The 20,147-nt window shown below is 42.6% G+C and overlaps 1 protein-coding gene across 11 annotated transcripts in view; it reads left to right on the forward strand.

Annotated features, from left to right (window-relative positions):
* PTPRM (protein tyrosine phosphatase receptor type M) overlaps positions 1-20,147 on the forward strand; it is an 835,753-nt gene that overhangs the window by 726,642 nt on the left and 88,964 nt on the right. For all 11 annotated transcript variants that reach the window (XM_050767360.1, XM_050767362.1, XM_050767361.1 and 8 more), the window contains 2 exons: positions 15,202-15,278; positions 19,600-19,636. In XM_050767360.1, the coding sequence (XP_050623317.1) occupies positions 15,202-15,278; positions 19,600-19,636 (114 nt within the window). The remainder of the gene's footprint in view (positions 1-15,201; positions 15,279-19,599; positions 19,637-20,147) is intronic.

Raw genomic sequence — 20,147 nt, forward strand, 5'->3', positions numbered from 1 at the left:
CAGCCTGGCGACAGAGCAAGACTCCGGAGGTCTCAAAAAAAAAAGAAAAAAGAAGATAATAAAACACAAATAGATATTGCCCTCCTAGTACTTACAGTCTAGTGCAGGGGGTTGGCAAACCTTTTTTCTGTAAAGGGTCCAGTAGTAAATGTTTTAGCCTTTACAGGCCAATCTCAATCTCAGTTCAGCTTCTTGGCTCTGCTGTTTTCATGAGAAAGCAGCCACAGACAATACAGAAACAGATGGGTCTGACTATGTTCCAGGGAAACTTTTTTTCAAAGCCAGGCAATGGGCTAGATTTGGCCCACAAACAATAGTTGGCTGACTCCTGGTTTGTTGAAGAACAGATTCTGCAAGGGGAGCTTTTTCCTACCCCCCAGGGCACATTTCTACCAGCAAGATTGTTTTCAACTCTCAGGACCCTGAACTTAGGATCAATTTTTTCAGCACCCCAAATGTAGGTCTCAAATGTGATTTGTGTGTCTGGCGCAATGTTGTCAGAGGGAGGATGAGTTTAAATCTACCTCCTACCACCATGAATTTGCAGTCTGTGGCCAGATAAGGATAAGATATGCATGAAATAATAGATCTCAGGTCCATAAATAAATGGGGAATGTATTGTGGGGACACCATTGGGGACTTGCAGGAGAAGGGTGAGTGGATGAGTGGCAGACTAATCAGGAAAGACCTTTCAGACAAAAGAGAAGGACATAGGTTTGGAGATAGGAGGAACAGTTTGGAGTCCTTGTCCTACCACGTACTGGCTCAATGACCTTGGGTGAGTCGTGAGCCTTCTCAATGTCAGAATTCCCTGAAAAGATCACGTGTTGTGTAAATGAATAGAAATGCCACATTAAAACAATATTGATCGTTGTTCCTGAAAAAAAACTCACGTCTTCATTATTTCTGTGTTACTCTTCTTGAGTTTAGCAGATTCATTACTTCATTTAAAATGAAAAAAAAAAAATCAGCATGTTGAAGTCTCAGATTCCAATGATGAGCTGGTGGGTAGTTCAGGGACCATCCTGCTCCTTACTGGTGAGCACTTCTGTGTGCAGTGGCCCAGTTCTGCCCAGGCGGGACTCTGGCTTCCGTTTCCGGGCATTGTGGTGGGCTGTCATTTACCTGTGACCTCTGGGGCTACATTTTCTAGCCCTCACTGCCCTCCGTCCCATCCCTTCCGGTGCTCTTTTAGTGTTTCTTTACTGGGTTGTGTTATTTATGTATCTTTCTAGGGACAGTGTCAAAAAGAGGCTTCTCTGTCCAGCCTCCTAATCTTCCTTTCACCTTCCATGGTGTCCTGAAGCCCTTCCCTGGGCATCCGTGTTACCCCTTCCTCTAGTTTGCTTCCTATACCCACACACATAATGACCCACACATACATAATGACTCACGTACATAACGGCTGTTTCTTTATGGGCATAGTGAATAGTATTACTATCCCCCGCCTAAAAATTATGTAACTAGAAAAGTCAGTTCCAGTTCCTGGGAAGCCTGCTTCCTAGAGCCTCAGACTTGGGATAACACCACTAACTAGGATGAGGAATTGGGGATTCAGTCAGCATAAATTAGAGATTCTTGTTAGTGCTTTTCAAAGAACACAGAAGTTGTATAATGATCACATTCATTGTTTTGCAGCAGTGTTTGCATGTAAAATAGTTTTAATGGTCCTTAAAACTGTTTATTGGCTTTTGCTCTTAAGTAAGTTAACTTTTCCCTTATTTACACTATAAATTTGCTGAGCTAGCCCCTTCCAAATATAAACCAACACCCTATCCACCATTACCGCCCCTCCACACACAATCATAACCCTCCTAATACTCTCAACAGTTCCTAATTATAATTAACTCTAAGCTTAAGGCACACACCAAATCTCCCTGCTAACGAGGCAGCCCCCTTGCAGCCGGCTTCTCTTTCGAGGGGCTGGCAATTGGAGATAATGAGCCAGAATCTGCAGAAGCTTCCCAGGCTCCCTTCCTCCTCTCTTCTGTTCTTTATTCAACAAATATGTATTGATCTGCCATGTGCCAGGCACTGTGCCAAACCACAGTCTTTCTTTCAACAGATATTTGCTGAGTGCCTGTTACATACCAGGCACTATTCTAGGTGTCAGTGACAGAGCAGGGAACAAAGACAGGATGCTGTGCTGGTGTCATGCTGCACCTTCTTGTGGGGAAGACAGGAACAATTGCTGAGCAGGGTGTAACACCCGTGTTAGGAGGTGAGCACGCGGCAAGGAAAATGAAGCAGGGAACGGAGATTGGTCAGGGTGGGCGATGTTTTTAGATTGTGGTCAAGGAAAGCCTCCATGAGGGGATGAGATGCCAACCAGGACTTGAAACAGGTGAGAAGGCGGAGGAGTGTGGCTGCCCAAGTGGCTGGGACAGCAGGGAAGGCTGTGCTGCCACAGCAGCAGGAGTGGGGTAGGGGCAGATGTGTGAGATGCAGGGACTCTGGGGTGACCACAGGAGCAAGAGCCAACAGAGCCCCTGCCCTCATGAAGCTGATGGCCCTGTGAGATTTCGTGGGGGAGAAGGGGGTGATGTAAATGATTACAAAATAAAATTCAAGTTAAGGGCACAGAAGGCGTTAACATGGTACTATGAAAACTCACAACGTGGGGACCGAGTGAAGAGTTGTAGGAAGGCCTCCCTGAGGTTGGGACATGGTAAACAACTGAACAGAGGGGACGGAGCAGGGCGGATGCTGCAGAATTGGGAGGGGGGGGGTCATGTGAACAGATCCTGTCATGCCGGGGAGCCCCTTGGGTCTGAAGGAAGGCTGGGTGGCTGGAGCTGGAAGGATAGGGGTAGGAGTTGGGCTAGAGAAGGAAGGAGGTGGAAGCCAGACCTACAGAGCCTTCTGGGGCAGGTTGAGGACTTTTGTCTTTATTATGAGAACAAGGGAAACTTCATTAAAGGGGTTGGGAGGGTGTAAATAAAATTTCATTGGAAAATTTAGATCTGATTGCAGAGAAAATAGGTTTGAAAGGGACAGCTGTTAAGAATTTCCAGTAGCCCGAGTGTGACACGATGATGATGTTGGCTAGAAAGAAAATAAGTAGATGAATTCAAAAGAAGTAATGGACCCAACGGAAAGATGGATGGGACACAGGGTGAGGAAGACCAAAGAGCCCGAGGTGATTCCTGCATTTCCGACTTGCCGGAGGATGAATGGTTAGATGGATGATGGGCAGTTGAACAGGTAGACACATGGAAGGACGGATGGGCCATTCCCTTCCAGTATTATCCAGAATGGATAATACTGGAAGGGAACCAGCTGTGGAGAGGAGCTCAGGTTGGCTTGAGATCAACAGCAGCTTATGAGTTTGATTTGGGGACATATTAAGATGGTTTTGAAACATGCAAATGAGATGCCAAGCAGACAGTTCTGTAGACTGCTGTGAAATCTGAAAGAGAGGGGTCTGGGCTGGATTTTCAATCAGTGATCCATTTCATGGGTCATATGGGTGGTGGTAGAAGCCATTAGCAGGAGGAGGTGATCTGTGGAGGGAGCAAGGAGGGTGTAGAGGGCCCAGGACCCAGCTAAAGGAGCTTTAATAACGGCCATCCTGAGACAGAACTGCTCAGCTGGTGCAGGGAGCACTGTCTCCTGGAGAGAAGGGGTGCCGCTGGGTCCCACTGGTAAATCTAGTAGATCTAGTATGGCAGAGACTCTGATGTAGGGCTGAGGACACGAGGTCCCTTCTGAGGTGGGTTACCACACCCTCCTACTCCATTTCCTAACAGCGAGGTGTGACTAGTCAGCGACTGGAACTTCGGACCTACCCCAGATTCTTCTAACCAGTCAGCCAACCTTGGCTGCTCACACTGAAGGCTTCACTTTTCGAACGTTTTGCTTTATAGCAGTGTGCTTCTCTCTGCTAATTGAGTGACTCCAACAGTATCTTTGAAGGGAGGGAACCAGAGTTTAGTTAGGTAAGAATGGACTGGCAGGCGAGCTTTTGGCATTAAATTCAGGTGGGCGTGAGCAAGAGAGAAGCAGATGGACACAATATGTTTAGGAAGGCATAGGGTAAAATAAATAAATCCCTGCCAGGATTCTGAAGAATAAAGTAAGAGCTCTGACACAGGGATTAGTCAGAGTCAGAAAACAAGGTAAGACCCACATGAAACCAACAGGAAGAGGAGAGTTCATACGGAGTCACCGTCATCCAACTCAAACTTCCTGCTCAGAACCTGCATGGCAGAGCTGGGAACCCAGGGGGCAACAAGCAGGGAGACTGCAGTGGAGGTGGCATCTCCACTGGGTAAGGCGCCAAGCACTTCCTGAATTGCAGGCACACCGGCTCTCCTGCAGATCCTCCTTGAAACAAGCGCAACAGCAGTTCTTGGCCCAAATGCAGTCACAGGAGGAGCAGATCCATTATTTGCAGAAATCAATTGTAATTAAAATTAATTTCCAGCCTTCTCTCAGAGGCCAAATGTTACTTAGATCATTGTGATTCTAATTTGCCTTATATATGTCACCAGTATGTAGCAGAGAGAAAGAATTGGTGAAAGATTATCAGTGACATACTCCATTTCTGCCGCTGTGGGACTGTCTAATCACACACAAGTTAAAATTGCATAGCTATTGCCAATATCCATCATGTTTAATATGAAAGAGTTAAAATATTTGAAGCTACTTAGAGATATTTTTAAACGTAATGTTACCTGATGGAAAGAGCGGAAATACCATGTTTTACAGACTTAGGGTGGAGCGTGGGCCTGCCCTAAATCTCACATCACCCCAGTGCAATGCATGCCTGTGTACACGGGGGGAAAACCTCAGCAGATTATAATTCTTCCACACTAAGCAGTGGTTTGTTGTGACAAGGTCTTTATGTGCCAGTTTCTTACCCAAAAATATCTGCTTTTCTCTGTTTCATCTAGTAAAGGCTTTTACTGAGAGATACGAGAGGAATAGCAAGTAGTTTTTATGCAGATGGAGTTTCTCAAAGTGGCAAAGTTTGTTACATTTCTTGATGGGGTAACATTGAGTTGTGATTATGATATAAACATAAGTTTAATTTTGATCATATTCAAGTCATACATGGCAAATAGATTTCTTTTTCTCCAATTCATACACATTAAAGAAACTTTGTACACTGTGGAAAACTTGGGGAACATAGCCCAGAATCTCACCATCCAGATTCAAACCTTGCTAACATTTTTTTTCTGTTTCATTTCAGTCTTCTTATTTTTCTATCTCTTGAAGCTATTGACTTGATTTTTTCTTTGCTCTTTGTTTTTCAGTGAGAATAGATGTGTTATTCTCTTTCTGATTACAAAGATAATATAAACCTTGTAGACCACTAAAGCAGTACATAAAATCATAAAGATGATAATAAAAAATCACTCCAGATTTTATCCCCTGCAGAAGAAACCTCATTCTTCCAGTTATCCCACTATGCATACCTACACGTACACCAATGTATTTGATTATTTCATGTAAATAGACTCTTATTAGACATGCTGCCTTGTAGCTTGCTCTTTTCTTCTTCACTCTGTAATAGGTCCCAGAGATCTTTCCAGGCAAATAAAAAGACCTAGTAATCCTTTTGAATGATTTTATCAGATTTTTTGCTTGTTTGCCCACCATTCTTCAGTTTCCTGTTTATATCATTGAATGGTTACCAAAGTGGTGTTAGGAAAAAATGTCTGTTTTAGAAAAGCAGCTCTTGGCGTGGATTCACTAGTGAGGGAAGCAACTAGAGGCAAAAATGAAATAGTGCAGATGAAAATGATCAGGTCTTAAATTAAGTCATTAAGTCATTGGCACTAATAAGACAAGTGATAGCTAACTTTCATTTACTTCTTATTATATACCAGCCGCTTACTAATGATTATTTATATTAGCTCAGTTAATCCTCACAAAACTCTATAATATAGGCAGTATTGTTATTCCAGTTTTACAGTTGGGGAGACTGAGGCACAGAGCGATCAAATAACTTATCCAAGGCCACACAACTAGAAAGCAGCAGAACTGAGATTCATACAGGAATTCTGGCTCGGGAGCTCGGGATCCTAACTCTGTGCTCCACTACACAGAAATAGGGATAGGTTGTTGAGCAGATACCAGGAGATTAAAATGTAGGAATTATTGAAGAGCATTCAGCATGTCTTCAAACCGTTCTCCTGTTTCCTTTTTAAAAGTATCTCCAGCTCCTCTTCCCTGAAAGATTGGCTGCTTCAAGTTTCCAGTTCTGCCCTATTCTCCTGTTCCCCAACAAGCATACTGGCTCTTTGTGCTTTGAAGATTTTGTTGGTAAATTTCAACAAGGATGTTGCTTTCATTCACAGAAAAGAGTTGTGTTTTTGTTTTGAGACGGAGTTTCACTCTTGTTGCCTGGGCTAGAGTGCAATGGTATGATCTTGGCTCACCGCAACCTCCTCCTCCTGGGTTCAAGCGATTCTCCTGCCTCAGCCTCCTGAGTAACTGGGATTACAGGGGCACACCACCACACCCAGCTAATTTTGTATTTTTGGTAGAGACAGGGTTTCTCCATGTTGGTCAGGTTTATCTCGAACTCCCGACCTGAGGTGATCCACCCGCCTCAGCCTCCCAAAGTGCTGGGATTACAGGCAAGAGCTACTGCGCCCGGCAGGGTTAATTTTTTTAAGGGGAACTAACTGTACTGTGTTCCAGGCACCTGATAATACTATGCATTATCTTACTTGGTCTTCCCAAAACTCCTAGGAAAGTAGCCCCTCGTCACCGCTTTTTACAGATGAAGCTCAGCAGGCCTCCGGATTTGTGCAGATGCAGGTGAGCTGTAGAGCCAGCATCAAATCATGGTCTCGGACACCAGAGCCCCTGTTAGTTTCGTTTCCTGCAAAATGGCTTTGATGCTGGCAGAGAAATACAGATGGTAATTAAAAACTACAGCTCAGGTCTTCTCAAACTTACCAGACTGTGTCCCCCGAAAATACCAAGTTCTCATAGTCTTGATCCCGTGGCTTTCATGGTTAGTAATTGACCTGTTGTTAACCACAAAACGGATTGAATTTTACAAATCTTATGCCTAGGCAGTTGAGTTTTCCAAACTTTTTCCTCCCTTCAACCCCAATGGCTAGACCCTGGCCCGGAGAGAGGGCCCCTCCCAGCTGGTAAGCCTTCAAAGCAAACCTGCAGAGCAGGGCTCATCAGTGGACAATTGGCATTTCTTTTGGATTCTTTGTCTGAGTGACTCCCACATTTGCCAGATGGCAGAAATGTCTGTGAGGCATTTCCTCATAAAAATTTGATATGATTTAGCCTCAAGAGTACCCCAAGGAATAACTGAGTTTTCCTAAAAGAATGGTTGATACGTATTTTTCTTTGTAATTGGCATCTGATTCAAGGTGAATGATATTTCAAGAACATATGGTGAGGGGCATCCATATACTGATTTATTTGCCCTGACAGTCTATGTCTGTTGTTTTCATAGTCATCTAAGAACTTTGTTTGAAAGAGGACATGTAAGAATCTGCAGTTTCTGTGCCAAGTCATTCTTAGACATCCAAGTAGCAGAGTATAGCGGGGGTTCTGTGGCTGTAAGACCCAATCATTTCACTTTGTTAGCTTTTACATTCACTGACATAATGTGAGTGATGGTGATACTTTCCTATTTCTTGCGTTCTGGAAGACAGAGGGATTAACTTGAGAAGTGCTGACCTGTTTCAACCAGGAAATTCAGCCTCATGTGGCTAACAGATACCCTATTAGATAGTACAGATCTAGACAGTCCTGTGATGACCAGCCTGTTGCTCTCCATGGCAGAACACATGTCCTGCATTCTCCACCCCAACCGAACCCCTTCTAGAGACTTACCCCACTCTCACTGCTAACACAGGGATCTCCTGGGCTGGAGGTGGATTCACTTGTCAGTGTTCACCTTATTTTATCACTGAAACAAAAATTCTTCATAAACTACATGATGTATGACTGTTATCCTCTATTAGAAAGCTATAGAGGCCAGGCGTGATGGCTCACACCTGTAATCCCAGTACTTTGGGAGGCCATGGCAGGCAGATCATCTGAGGAAAGGAGTTTGAGACCATCCTAGCCAACATGGTGAAACCCCATCTCTACTAAAAATACAAAAAATTAGCCGGGCATGGTGGCAGGTGCCTATAATTGCAGCTACTTGAAAGGCTGAGATAGGAGAATTGCTTGAACCCAGGAGGCGGAGCTTTCAGGGAGCCAAGATCGCATCATTGCATTCCAGCCTGGGCAACAAGAGTGAAACTCCATCTCAAAAAAAAAAAAAAAGAAAAGAAATAAAGCTATAGAGTTACTGTCACTGCTGCATTGATTTCATCAGGGAAAGGGAACTCGCCATCTCAGGAAAATCTGCCTAGCAAAAGAATTCACAGGACTCTAGGCTGCAAGCCCATGAATGCCCTTTCCCAGGATATCAGGGACTAGAGTGGAACATGAGGAGCTGTTATACAAGGGAGGGACGGAAAAAATGTACTTTTTTATTTTTGGAAAAATACACATAGCATAAAATTTACCATCTTAACCATTTTTAAGTTCAGTGCCATTAAGTACTGTTAAAAGACAAACTTTAGAGAAATTAAATTTAGCCAGGCTTATTTGAGCAAAGACCAATTCATGAATCGGGCAGCCCTCAGAAACAGAAGAGGTTCAGAGAGCTACACCTAGAAGTGTGAGTGGCAGGCTTTTATAGGCCAGACAGAGAAGCAAAGTAGAGAAATCACCCAATTGGCTGCAGCTGCTTATTTGAGCATGGTGCGATGAGTTGGGAGTTGGCTGCCTGATTGGTTGAAACCCTTCCTGTTTTATGTATCCCCGAGCATATGGTCCAATAGAAATAAACTATGAAATATAAATGTAAGCCACATGTATAACATTAAATTGTTCTTAAATCTAATAGCCACACTAAGTAACAGAAAATAAATAAATTACTTAAGTTTAGTAATATATTTTATTAAATCTAATATGTCCTAAATGTCAACTTTTCAACCTGCAGTCAGTATAAAACATATAAAGGAGATATTTTACATTCTTTTTATCATACTAAGTCTTCCAAATTTGATATGTATTTTACACTTACAGCACAGTTAGGATTAGCCTCATGTGGCTAACAGATACCCTATTAGATAGTACAGATCTAGACAATATAATAATGTTTTGCCTAGTTTTTAACTTTACATAAGTGAAAGTATGTAACATATATCTGTGTTATCCAGTATTGTAGCTACTAACTACATGTAATTGTTTAAATTCGTTAAAATTAAAATAAAATTTCAGTTCCTTTGTTACTCCAGCCACATTTCCTGTGCTCAGAACTAGTGTGGCCTTTGTACTTGTGAGCACAAATATAGAATGTTTCCATCAGTGCAGGAAGTTCTACTGGACAACATTGGTATATACTCTTCTGTGTATTGCTTTTTTTTTTGTTCAACTATGTTTGTATGATTTGTTCAAGTTGTATGTAACTGTAGCTTGTTCATTTTCACTACTAAATAGCATTCCACTTTATTAATATAATACAATTTATGTCTCCCTTCTGTGGATGGACATTTGGATTGTTTGTCAGTTGTAAATAATATTGCTTCAGTATGTTTCAAGATGCACACAGCATCCATTTCCTCATGGCTGGGTCATAGGGTGTGGATGTCTTCAGTTTTACTAAATAGCAAATTGTTTCCCAAAGTGATTGTACTAATTTCATTTCCACCAGCAGCATCTGTGAGTTTATATTATTCCATGTCCTCACCTGAACTTGGTGTTCAGACTTAAATGTTTTGCCTTTCTAGTGGGTATGTGATGGTATCTAATTGTAAGCTGGGCTTTTTTTCACTTACTTATAAAAATAAATGTTTATTAATTATATATTTATCAATATATATTTATTTATACTGTTATTTTCATAGAAGCATGCACACAGAAGGTGAAGATGAATATAAGACACAGCTCCTCTTAAATAGTTTTTGTTTTTATAGACAGGGTCTTGCTCTGTTACCCAGGCGAGTGCAGTGGCGTAATCATAGTTCACTGCAACCCCAAACCACTATGCTCAAAGGATACTCCTGCCTCAGCCTCCCTAGGACTACAGGTGTGCACCACCATGCTAGGCTAATTCTTTTTTTAATTTTTATTTTTTATAGAGACAAGGTCTCTAAAAATAACAATAAAAATGCCGTGTTGCCCAGGCTGGTCTTGAACTCCTGAGCTCAAGCTATCCTCCTGCCTTGGCCTCCCAAGTAGCTTGGTCTACAGGCATATGCCATCACATCCAGCTAAAGTATTTTTGATGTGCAGGAGAAATAAGTCATGTCTATAGATAACCATATATAAGAGCACCAAAAAGGGAAATCAAAGGACTATTGACATTTAAGGAAGGAGAATTTATACCCAACCACCTACTCTGTATCTCTATTCAGATGGTAAACACCTCAAATTAAATATATCCAACACTGTGCTCCTCATTTCCATCACCCACCCCAAGCTGGCTTTTCTCCATGGTTCACATCTTAGTCAATGGCACCATCTTCTGCCCTGTTTCTCAGGTCAGAATCCTAGAAGTCAGCATGATACCTCTTCTCATCCACATCATTATGGTCAGTCCTACCCGCTCAATACCCCTCAGATTCGGCCCTGTCCACTAGCCCTCTGTATGCTAAGCTGCCATTAATTCCCCAGGACTGTTGCAATAGCCTCCCTATTGTCTCCCCACACCCACCGACCCAACTGGAGCCCTTCCAGTTCGTCCTCAACAATAGCAGGCATCTGAGGAAACGAGGCATGCCCCTCCCTGTGGCTTCCGTGGTGCTCAGAATGAAGGTCCTAATGACCTGGCCTTCCCTCCTCTCTGTTCTCATTTCCCACCACTCTCCTCCCTGGCTTCTGACAGCACATTCCTCACACCAGCCTTGTTTGGTTTCCTGAACATACTAAATCCTTCCTACCTCCTGGCCTGAACACACACTATCTCCTGGACTTGGAATTTAGGAGCTCTGCCCCGTCCACTTTCTATCTTCATGGTTTCAGCTTCAATGTCCTTTTATTAGGGAATTGTTTGCTAGCTCTTCAGAGTAGGTCAGGACCCATGCCATTCACTCTCATAGCTCTCTGTCCTTTCCAACTTAGCACTTATCAAAATTGTATTTAAGTCATTATTTAAACAGTGACTGTTTAATGTGTTTTCCATTGCCTTAAGTCCTATGAACTCAAGGACCATGAATCTAACTTGTTTACCACTACATATCCCCAACACTTAGCATGGTGTTTGGCGTATAGCAGATACTCAAAAAATCACTGAATAAATGAGCTTACTGAGACATGTGAGTTAAATACTGAAAAATTGGCAGAATTTGGACAGTTAGAGATGAATAGGAATGATTAGGTAAGAGATCTCTAGAAGATGAAGCCGCTCAGTATTCTGACAATATTAGACAAGCCTGTATTAAAACTGAAATTTAGGCTGGGCACGGTGGCTCACACCTGTAATCCCAGCACTTTGGGAAGCTGAAGCGGGTGGATCACTTGAGGTCAGTGGTTCGTGACCAGCCTGGTCAACATGGTGAAACCCCATCTCTACTTAAAATATAAAAATTAGCCAGGTGTGGAGGTATGTGCCTGTAATCCCAGCTACCCAGGAAGCTGAGGCAGGAGAATCACTCGAACCCGGGAGGCAGAGGTTGCAGTGAGCCGAGATTGCGCCGTTGCACTTTAGCCTGAGCAAAAAGAACAAAACTCCGTCTCAAAAAAAATTTTTTTAATTAAAAATAAAAAATAAATAAAACTGAAATTTGAAAAGGCCCTGTGGACCCATTCAGGGTATCTTGGATGATCCTGGACCACCACCCATTCATTAGCATGGGGAAGAGTTCAATCCTTGTTGCTCACTTGCTGTGTATTAGGAAGGGCCCCGCACGTGGGACTGCAGGCTGTGCCTCTGTGCTGTGAATGGAGTCTCCTGGAGCTGGGTGTGTGGCCTTGGGGAAAGGTACTCTCAGGGATATTCAGATTGTATGTGACACTATCTTTGACCACAAGACATTATAATCTAATAGAATCAATAAAAGAAAAAAAGGTACTACCATGTATATAAAGGCAAAAACCATCTCATTCTGTTAGGAAGTCAGCTATACTGTGTCTTACAGGTTTCTCCATCCTGAAGGGAGTAAGGGCAGTTGAAGTAGCAGCCAAGTTAAATTTTGGGATATGGGTAAACTGATGGAACTGTAGGAGATGATGGTAAAACTCTACCTCAAAGGCTCTGTTGATAGGAAATAGGAATTCAGTCTTGGTGGAGACCGGCATCCCTAAAGAGAACCTTCCAGAATAGTCTGAGCAGCCCACAGGTGGTAAATCACAGGGAATGAGCAGCACCCATCCTGAGGCACTCAGAGAAATAAAGCACAAAATAGAGGGGATTCTGACGAAGGGGTACAACAGATCTTCGAGACAGGCCTGCTTAGATTGCACGATTCTAATGTGGTCAGTTGCCTGCCTTTTGAAAACCTGCGCGGGGAAACTCCGAGTATCCAGGAAGGTGAACCTGACCTCCCTTCAGAGGAGCTGACGAAAGCCCGGTGTGTGTGGAGTAGCCGTGATTCAGTTCTAGAGTGCCTCTTTCATTCTTGAAGCTCAAATGGCATTGCCAGTGCTTGTGGCACCCTTCCGTGCAGTAGTTGCATGTAGGCACTGGCTCTCCTAAGATACACAAAAGCCATAACAATCTACACGTGCCTAGTGCACCTGCTCACCTCCCCCCAGCCCCCAATAGTGGCAAAACATACATAGGGAGCCACTGGTTTTAAGCAGCAAAATGTGTCCTAGGAAATTGGTTCTTAAAGCAGATTGCCATGAGGAAACATTCTGACTGCCAGTGAGTCTGTTCCTGGGGTTGCTGTTATCTGCTTGGACATCATCTATAAAAACAGCAAGAAGAAAAATGTTGGTGTCAATTACATAGCACATGATGATAATAACTGACATCTATCCATCCCTTCGTGTAGCTTTTTTTCTGATCTCTTTATGTGTATTATTTTGATGCTCACAGTAATCCCACAAGGTAGGCACTCTTCATCTCCATTTTACAGTGAAGGAAGCACAGAAAGATTAAGTAACTGGCCCAAAACCACACATGAAGGATTCTAACCCACCAGCAGCAATTCTTACCCGCACACTCGACCCCAGAACTTGCACATCACATAGTCTCCTTTGAGCAGAGCAGGAAGACACGACCTCCTCTCAGCTTTTCTCCTTCTCTGGCCCAACTTGTCACCACTAAGTTTCCAGATAAACTTATTGTACCCCAACTAATGGTGAGGCACTGACATGAAATACGTGACTACCTGTCATGAAGTGGAAAGCCCCGTCAAAGAAGGAAGGTTAGAAAATTGACACCGATTTCCTTCTGCCTGTGCTATTGACAGCAAACAAAACATTTACTCAACAGGAGGTTAAACTCCAAAAACCAATATGAAATTTTGACTCTCACCCATTAGCATTTCAAGGAATGGGTCCAGGTCAATACTTGCTCCAGTGACCGGGGGTAACAGCGTCCGTCATCTGCAGCTCTCGTGGCTTTTATCTCAAAAGCTGTGGGCTTCATTTCTCACCCACTAACCCAAATGAAATGTTGAGTAAAGTTAGCATTAGAAAAAGGCGGTCGCGGTTTAGAAGCAAGGTTTCCCACTGCTCCAGCAACACTGGAAGTGAAGTTTTCTGGAATGTTCTTATCAGGCCGCCCTGTGCTTTCCTTTCAGGGCAGCTGGCTTTTATCTGTTCTGAATACTGAGTTTTAGCATACACTTTAATTGGAAGGAAGGGTCCCTCTGCTAAAAGGAACAGTAGTAAATACTTTTTAAAGGATGTATATTTTCAAAAAACAACAATGCACCTTTTATTTCTTCAAAGTTATTTTGGGGATAAAGCTGGTACGTTCCAGGCTCTAATCTAAGGGCCAGGGACAGAGCAGTGATCAGTGCAGGAAAATTCTGCCCTTAGGGTGCTATTAGCACATCCTTTCTTTTTTTTTAATTTTTAACTTTTTCTTTCAGTAGGTTTTGGGGGAACAGGTGGTGGTGTTTGGCTACATGAATGAGTTCTTTAGTGGTGATTTCTGAGATTTTGATGCACCCATCACCCAAGCAGTGTACACCATACCCAGTGTGTAGTCTTTCATCCCTAACCCCTTCTCACCCTTTCCCCTGAGTCCCCAAAGTCCATTGTATCATTCTTATGCCTTTGTGCCCTCTTAGCTTAGCTCCCATTTATGAGAGACAACATAGGAAGTACATCCCTTTTTAAAATATGGATTTGGGGCCAGGTGCTATGGCTGACACCTATAATCCTAGCATTTGGGAGGTTGAGGCAGGAGAACTGCTTGAAGCCAGGAGTTTGAAACCAGCCTGGGCAACATAGCTAGACCCCATTTGTGCAAAAAAATTAAGGTAACAAATAAAATACAATATACATTTTCAAGGAAATGATTGAGATACATCAATAGTACTTGCAGATAAATTTTTTTACTCAGGAAATATTTAAATATAGCTAATTAATACCATAAATATGAACCCTTTATAGTACTTATATCTCAATTTGTATTTTCATTGAATCCTGGACACAGCCCACTTTGAGGCAGATAGTGTCATCCCCTTCTCCAGATGAGGAGGCTGAGGCTTGGTGCCCTTATTGCCTGGCCTGTGGTCGCATGATGGATGGTGACAGCTTTGCTCTTGCTGGCTGATGCCCGCAGATACAGAGATAGTACTTAGGGAATTCACCAGTGACTAAGGCTAGGATCACATCTACACATCCCAGAAGCCTGGGCTGTGAGTTTGTAATCATCATTTGTCAAGCTGGGTGTCACAACCTTCAACATCTCAGGGTTTGTATGTGATTTAGTGAAGTCGTTCAAACTTCCAATCCAAGAACTACTTATGTTTGTGGTTCACAGGATTGTTTGTAAAAGTGTCAAACCTTTGTCAATGCTTTAGGCCCATCAATGATCAAAGCATAAGTTAATGAGATTTACTGTAAAATGTAAAAAATTATAAATCCTTCCCAATTTTAATAGCAAAACAGGAAGTAGAAGGTGTATAGTATGTAATTCTTTATCTTTAAAGCAGAGTGTATGTGGGTGATCTCTATGTAATATGCTTACATTCTGGGGCTCAGAGCCACCTACCAGATTGCTTTTGTTAATTGTTATTTTCTGTCCCTTTTCCTTTGCAGATGATCATTCCCGAGTGAGGCTGCAGACAATAGAAGGAGACACAAACTCAGACTATATCAATGGCAATTATATCGATGTATGTATTTTATTATTTTTTATTTGATATGTAATAGTTGTACATATTTGGGGGCTATGTATGATATTTTGATACGTGTATACAATGCATAATGATTAAATCAGAGTATAAAACTCAGTAAACCCAACCATTCTGACATGTACCAGATTGTGTGTCTGCTGTACAATTGTTGGACATACATTGGGCTCAATCTAAAAGCATACACATGAATATTACCCTACACACCACAGAACTTAACAGTGAAGATACGGTCACTCCTTTTCTCAAGGCAGCCCATTTGTTGGTGAATTTCTCTGTAACATTCTATGCCTTCTTTGCCATCTCGTGCTAATGTGGACTAAGAAAATGTTCCTTCCATTTTTTCGTCAACAATTTGTATTATTCGACACTTAAAAAAATCTGTTTGCATATTAATGGGACAAAACTCTCTAATTCCTAATACAGTGATTTGCAATCCCTTGTCATCACTGCACTTCTAAGTTGTCTTCAAAGTAGTCTGCAGCTGTTCACCAGGACTTCTAATGCAAGCAAGACATGTCATTAAATATGTAGGCTGCTTCATTATTGAAGACTGCCTCTTTGTTCATTCTGCATCATGTTAACTTAATGTTTTACATTAGAATAAATTCTTTAGGAGACAGCATGTTCTCGGTTGAAAGAACGAATGAAATCAAAAGTAGACTGAAAAATCAAGGGAAAGGTGCTGTTACCTCCAAGGCCCAAGTTTACATTAAACACATTTCTGCTCCCTTGTGGTTCCGAAGGCATACTCTGTGCTTGGCCATCACGCTATTGCTTAGTCTATCAGTACTTCCGTAGACAGGATTGATCCATATATGTGGATTGTTTTGCTTTCTTGATTGAATATTACTGAGATGCTGCTAAAACTAAATGGCGTCACAATCTCTAAGAAAGTTATCTAAAAATAACTATGAGAATGTTATTTTTAGTGCTAATTAGACAAATTTGACATTTTCAGTTACAGATTTGTGGGTGGGGACTGGGGTATGATTATTTCAAGAATAGTTCATATCTCATTCATCAAATGAAGACCCCTGCACTATTTTGATAACAACCAAAACCATACCCACTCCAGGTTCCACTTATTTTTTATTAGAACAAGTTTTTCTTGATAAGGTGCATTGCACTTACTCCTTTATTCAGCAGATGTTTAGTGAGTACCTCATGGGAGTCCTCAGATGTCCCAGATGAGTTATCTCCTCCTCACAGTCTCCCAACTCAGAAGCTAAGAAGCTGAAATATGAGTGTCTTATCCAGTCCACTTACCTCCAGGCCAACTGTGGCACGTCTTCCCTTGAGAGGCACCAGGGGACACCGCTCACACTCCAGTCCCAGCTCCTGCAGTCCCTAATGGGTGCTTGAGTACAGGGACAGTGTCCTAGGCATCTTACATCCCCTGCACCCGGCACATGCCTGAATATGGAGAGAACCCGTAGTAAGTGTTTCATGAAATACCAACTGAAGGAGTCATTGTGATCAGATTAGGCATCATAGAGGATGTAGTTTGAATGTAAAGCTTTTTAAATTGAGTAAGTAGAAATGCAGGAGAGAAGACATTGCAGCTCAAGGAAGTCACATACATGAACAAGGCTATAAAGTAATGAAAAGACTGGATTAATGAGTTTGAATTTTATTTTAAGAGAGAAGAGCCAATACTGAAGGCCCCTTTATTCTCTTAGTCAATAGATCTTATTGAGTACTTATGCATTATTTACCTTTCTAGGTGCTAGCAGGAAAACTGTGAACAGTTCAAACCAAAACCAAAAATCCTTTGACCCAATGGAGCTGCTGTTCTAATTAGGAGAAATGGGCAATAAATTGAAAAGTTAATTATTTATGGTCAATTAGAAAGTTGTATGTACTGCAGAGAAAACTAAAGCTGTAAAGGGGTGCTCGGAGTGCCAGACCTGAAGGTCCTGATGGCAATTTTGAATCGAGTGGCTGTAGTCAGTCCCACTGAGAAGGTAGCAAGTGAGCAAGGAAGACAAGGGGCTGAGCTACATAGATACCTGGAAGAAGAGCATTCTGGGCCGAGAAACGGCCCAAGCAAAGGTCTTGTTGTGGAACTTGTGCCTGGCAAATTTGAAGAAAAGCAAGCAGGCAATCATTGGCGTGGCATATAGGCGCCTGGGGAGTTCCATGATATGGGGGAGACTTCATGGGCCAGGTCACGTACAAAGTTGTAAGGACTTTGGCTTTTACTGTGAGTGAGATGGGCAGTTGTTAGAGGGATCTGAGCAAAGGCGTGACGTGATCTGGCTGCTGGGAGGGGAGTGAACTGCACGTGGCCAGGAGAGGAAGCAGAGAAGCCTGCTGTGTGGCTGTGGGAATGAGCAGAGAGGTGGCAGTGGAGGGGAGAAATGGCAAGACCCTTGAGCTACATTGAAGGTAGAGCCAGTAGGATCTGCTGGCAGATTGGGTACGGGGTGCAGGAGGGAGAGAGGGGTCAAGGATGCTGAGGAGAAGACGGTGGGTAGAACAGATTCAGGTAGCGGTTGGGGGGAAATGAGGAGTTCAGTCTTAGGTGTGTGAAGCTTTAAATATATATTAGACCTCCCAGTGGAGGTGCTGAACAGGCAGTGGATATGCATCAAGATTTCCAGGAAAAGGTCTGGGCTGGAAACAAGAATATAGGATTCATCAGTGTACAGATGAGCTTGAAGGCCACGGGACTGGAGGAGCTCACCCAGAGAGTGAGAGCAGGTGGAGGAAAACGTCGAAGAACCAGGCCTTCCACATCAAGTTGAAAAGGAAGAACCAGCCAATGAAATTGAGAACAAGTGGCCAGGGAGGTAGGTAGGAAGAAAACCAGGAGAGTCATATCCTGGAACCAGGGAAGAAAGTATTTCAAGGGGATTGATCATACTGATGCTGCCGATGGTCAAGTAGATGAGGACTGAGAAATGTCGGTGATGTTCAGCAATACAGGCCCTGTGGACTCTTTGGACGACTTCACCATCAGATGAGTTCCTCCTGTCTACTGGGCACCTTGCTAGGCCCTCAGACATATAGTATAGATAAGTCAGGCAAAGTTCTTGCCCTCGTGGGACTTACCAGCCGATGAGAAATGAGTGATGTTCTAAAGAGTTCTATTTAATATTGGTCATGGTTCTGTAATTTGAGACCTACAGCAAGTCAATTGTATAAAAGAATGTGTTTGCTTTTGTTGTTCATTGTTTTCCACTTGTTATTATGGGCAAAATAATCTAACTTATGCATTTAAGTTATCTGAGAAATCTGAGTTTTCTCTTCAAGTTTCTTTTTTCTGTTTTCCAGCCAGCTTTGGGCACAGTATTTTGGACAATCTTGGGGGACAGAAGTAGAAAGTATTAAGATCCATGGTGATATGTTACCTGGGTGTAATTTTCTGAGTTGATTTTTTCTTTCCCAGATATTTATCTTACAATTTTTTGTTTCCTTTTTTTTTTTTTTTCCAGACAGGGTCTCACTTTGCCATCCAGGCTGACATATACAGTGGTGCAATCTTGGCTCACTGCAGCCTCGAACCCCTGAGCTCATGCAAATCCTCCTGCCTCAGTCCCCCAAGTAGGTGGGACTACAGGTGCATGCCACCACACCTGGCTAATTTTTGTATGTTTTGTAGAGATGGTTTTTGGCCATGTTGTGCAGGCGGGTCTCAAACTCCTAAGCTCAAGCAGTCTGCCTGCCTCAGCCTCCCCAAAGTGCTGGGATTACAGGCATGAACCACCACACCCAGCCCTTTTTCTTTGGCCTCAATTTTTATCTGTCTTGTTTCTTGCAGGGTCATGATAAAAGGAAGGAATCTTTCAGAATTTCTGCCTCTTTAAATTCCTGGCCCTTGCTATAGTAGCATGTCATGGTATTATCAGTGTTTAAGAATGGTTTTGAAGATCACTATTGATATAACCGTCTATACCAATACAACAGAATATGCGTTAAACCCCTGGCATATTGCCACTAACATCCCAAACACAAATGAAATTCTGTTGCAAATTCTCAGCCTGTTTGCACTTTGTAAGAGTAATGGTCATGGTATTTCAGAGAATCCATAAGTTGTTAGTGTTTCTTGCTCATCCATCATTTCATAACCAGTTATGACTAAGTTACCCACACCTTTGGTGCAAGCATCAGAACTGTTGTATTTGATGCACCTCCACTAATTAAGAGAAACTCAAAGGTGCTGGGTTGGCCGTTTAACTTTCAGGTGATGCAGCTATTGGCATTTGTGTGCACATTCATTTCAGCAAAGTTAGCATGTGACTTCTCTGCTATTTATCGATTTTATGTTTATCAAATATTCTCTTTTATTTATTTTTAGGGTTATCATCGACCCAATCATTACATTGCTACCCAAGGTAAGTTTATTTCTACTTTCTTATCTTTCTTTGTTTCTTTTGCCTGCCTCCTATCATTTTGTACCCACTTCACCCTCCTTCAGGAAGATATTGCACATTTATTACGGTTCTAGCCATCAACAGGTACTCTCTTGTCTTCCCATCAGACATCCTGGTCATGTAAATCGTTTAGTTAGAACTTCACGTTGAGATCATTAGGAGAAATGTGTCCATCAATTCTTTATTGAATTCAATCTGTCCACCTTAGGAGTAAGTCGGACATTTGCAAAAGTAGATATATAGATAGCCATTCCATCAATATACACCAGCTGCTCTCTACACAGGGAACTGTGCTGGTTGCTGCTGGGGAGCCAGGCTGAACCCAGCAAGCACCCCCTTCTCACAGTGGTTTTGTTTAGTGGGGAAGGTGTGCAGTCACCTGTATGTACTTTAGTAGGTACAGTGCCAGGTGACGTCTGTGAGAGGAACAGATACAGATAAAACATTAGGGACATTTGGAGCAGGAAGGGGT

Source organism: Macaca thibetana, chromosome 18 (assembly GCF_024542745.1).
Source record: "Macaca thibetana thibetana isolate TM-01 chromosome 18, ASM2454274v1, whole genome shotgun sequence".
Classification (NCBI taxonomy): domain Eukaryota; kingdom Metazoa; phylum Chordata; class Mammalia; order Primates; family Cercopithecidae; genus Macaca; species Macaca thibetana.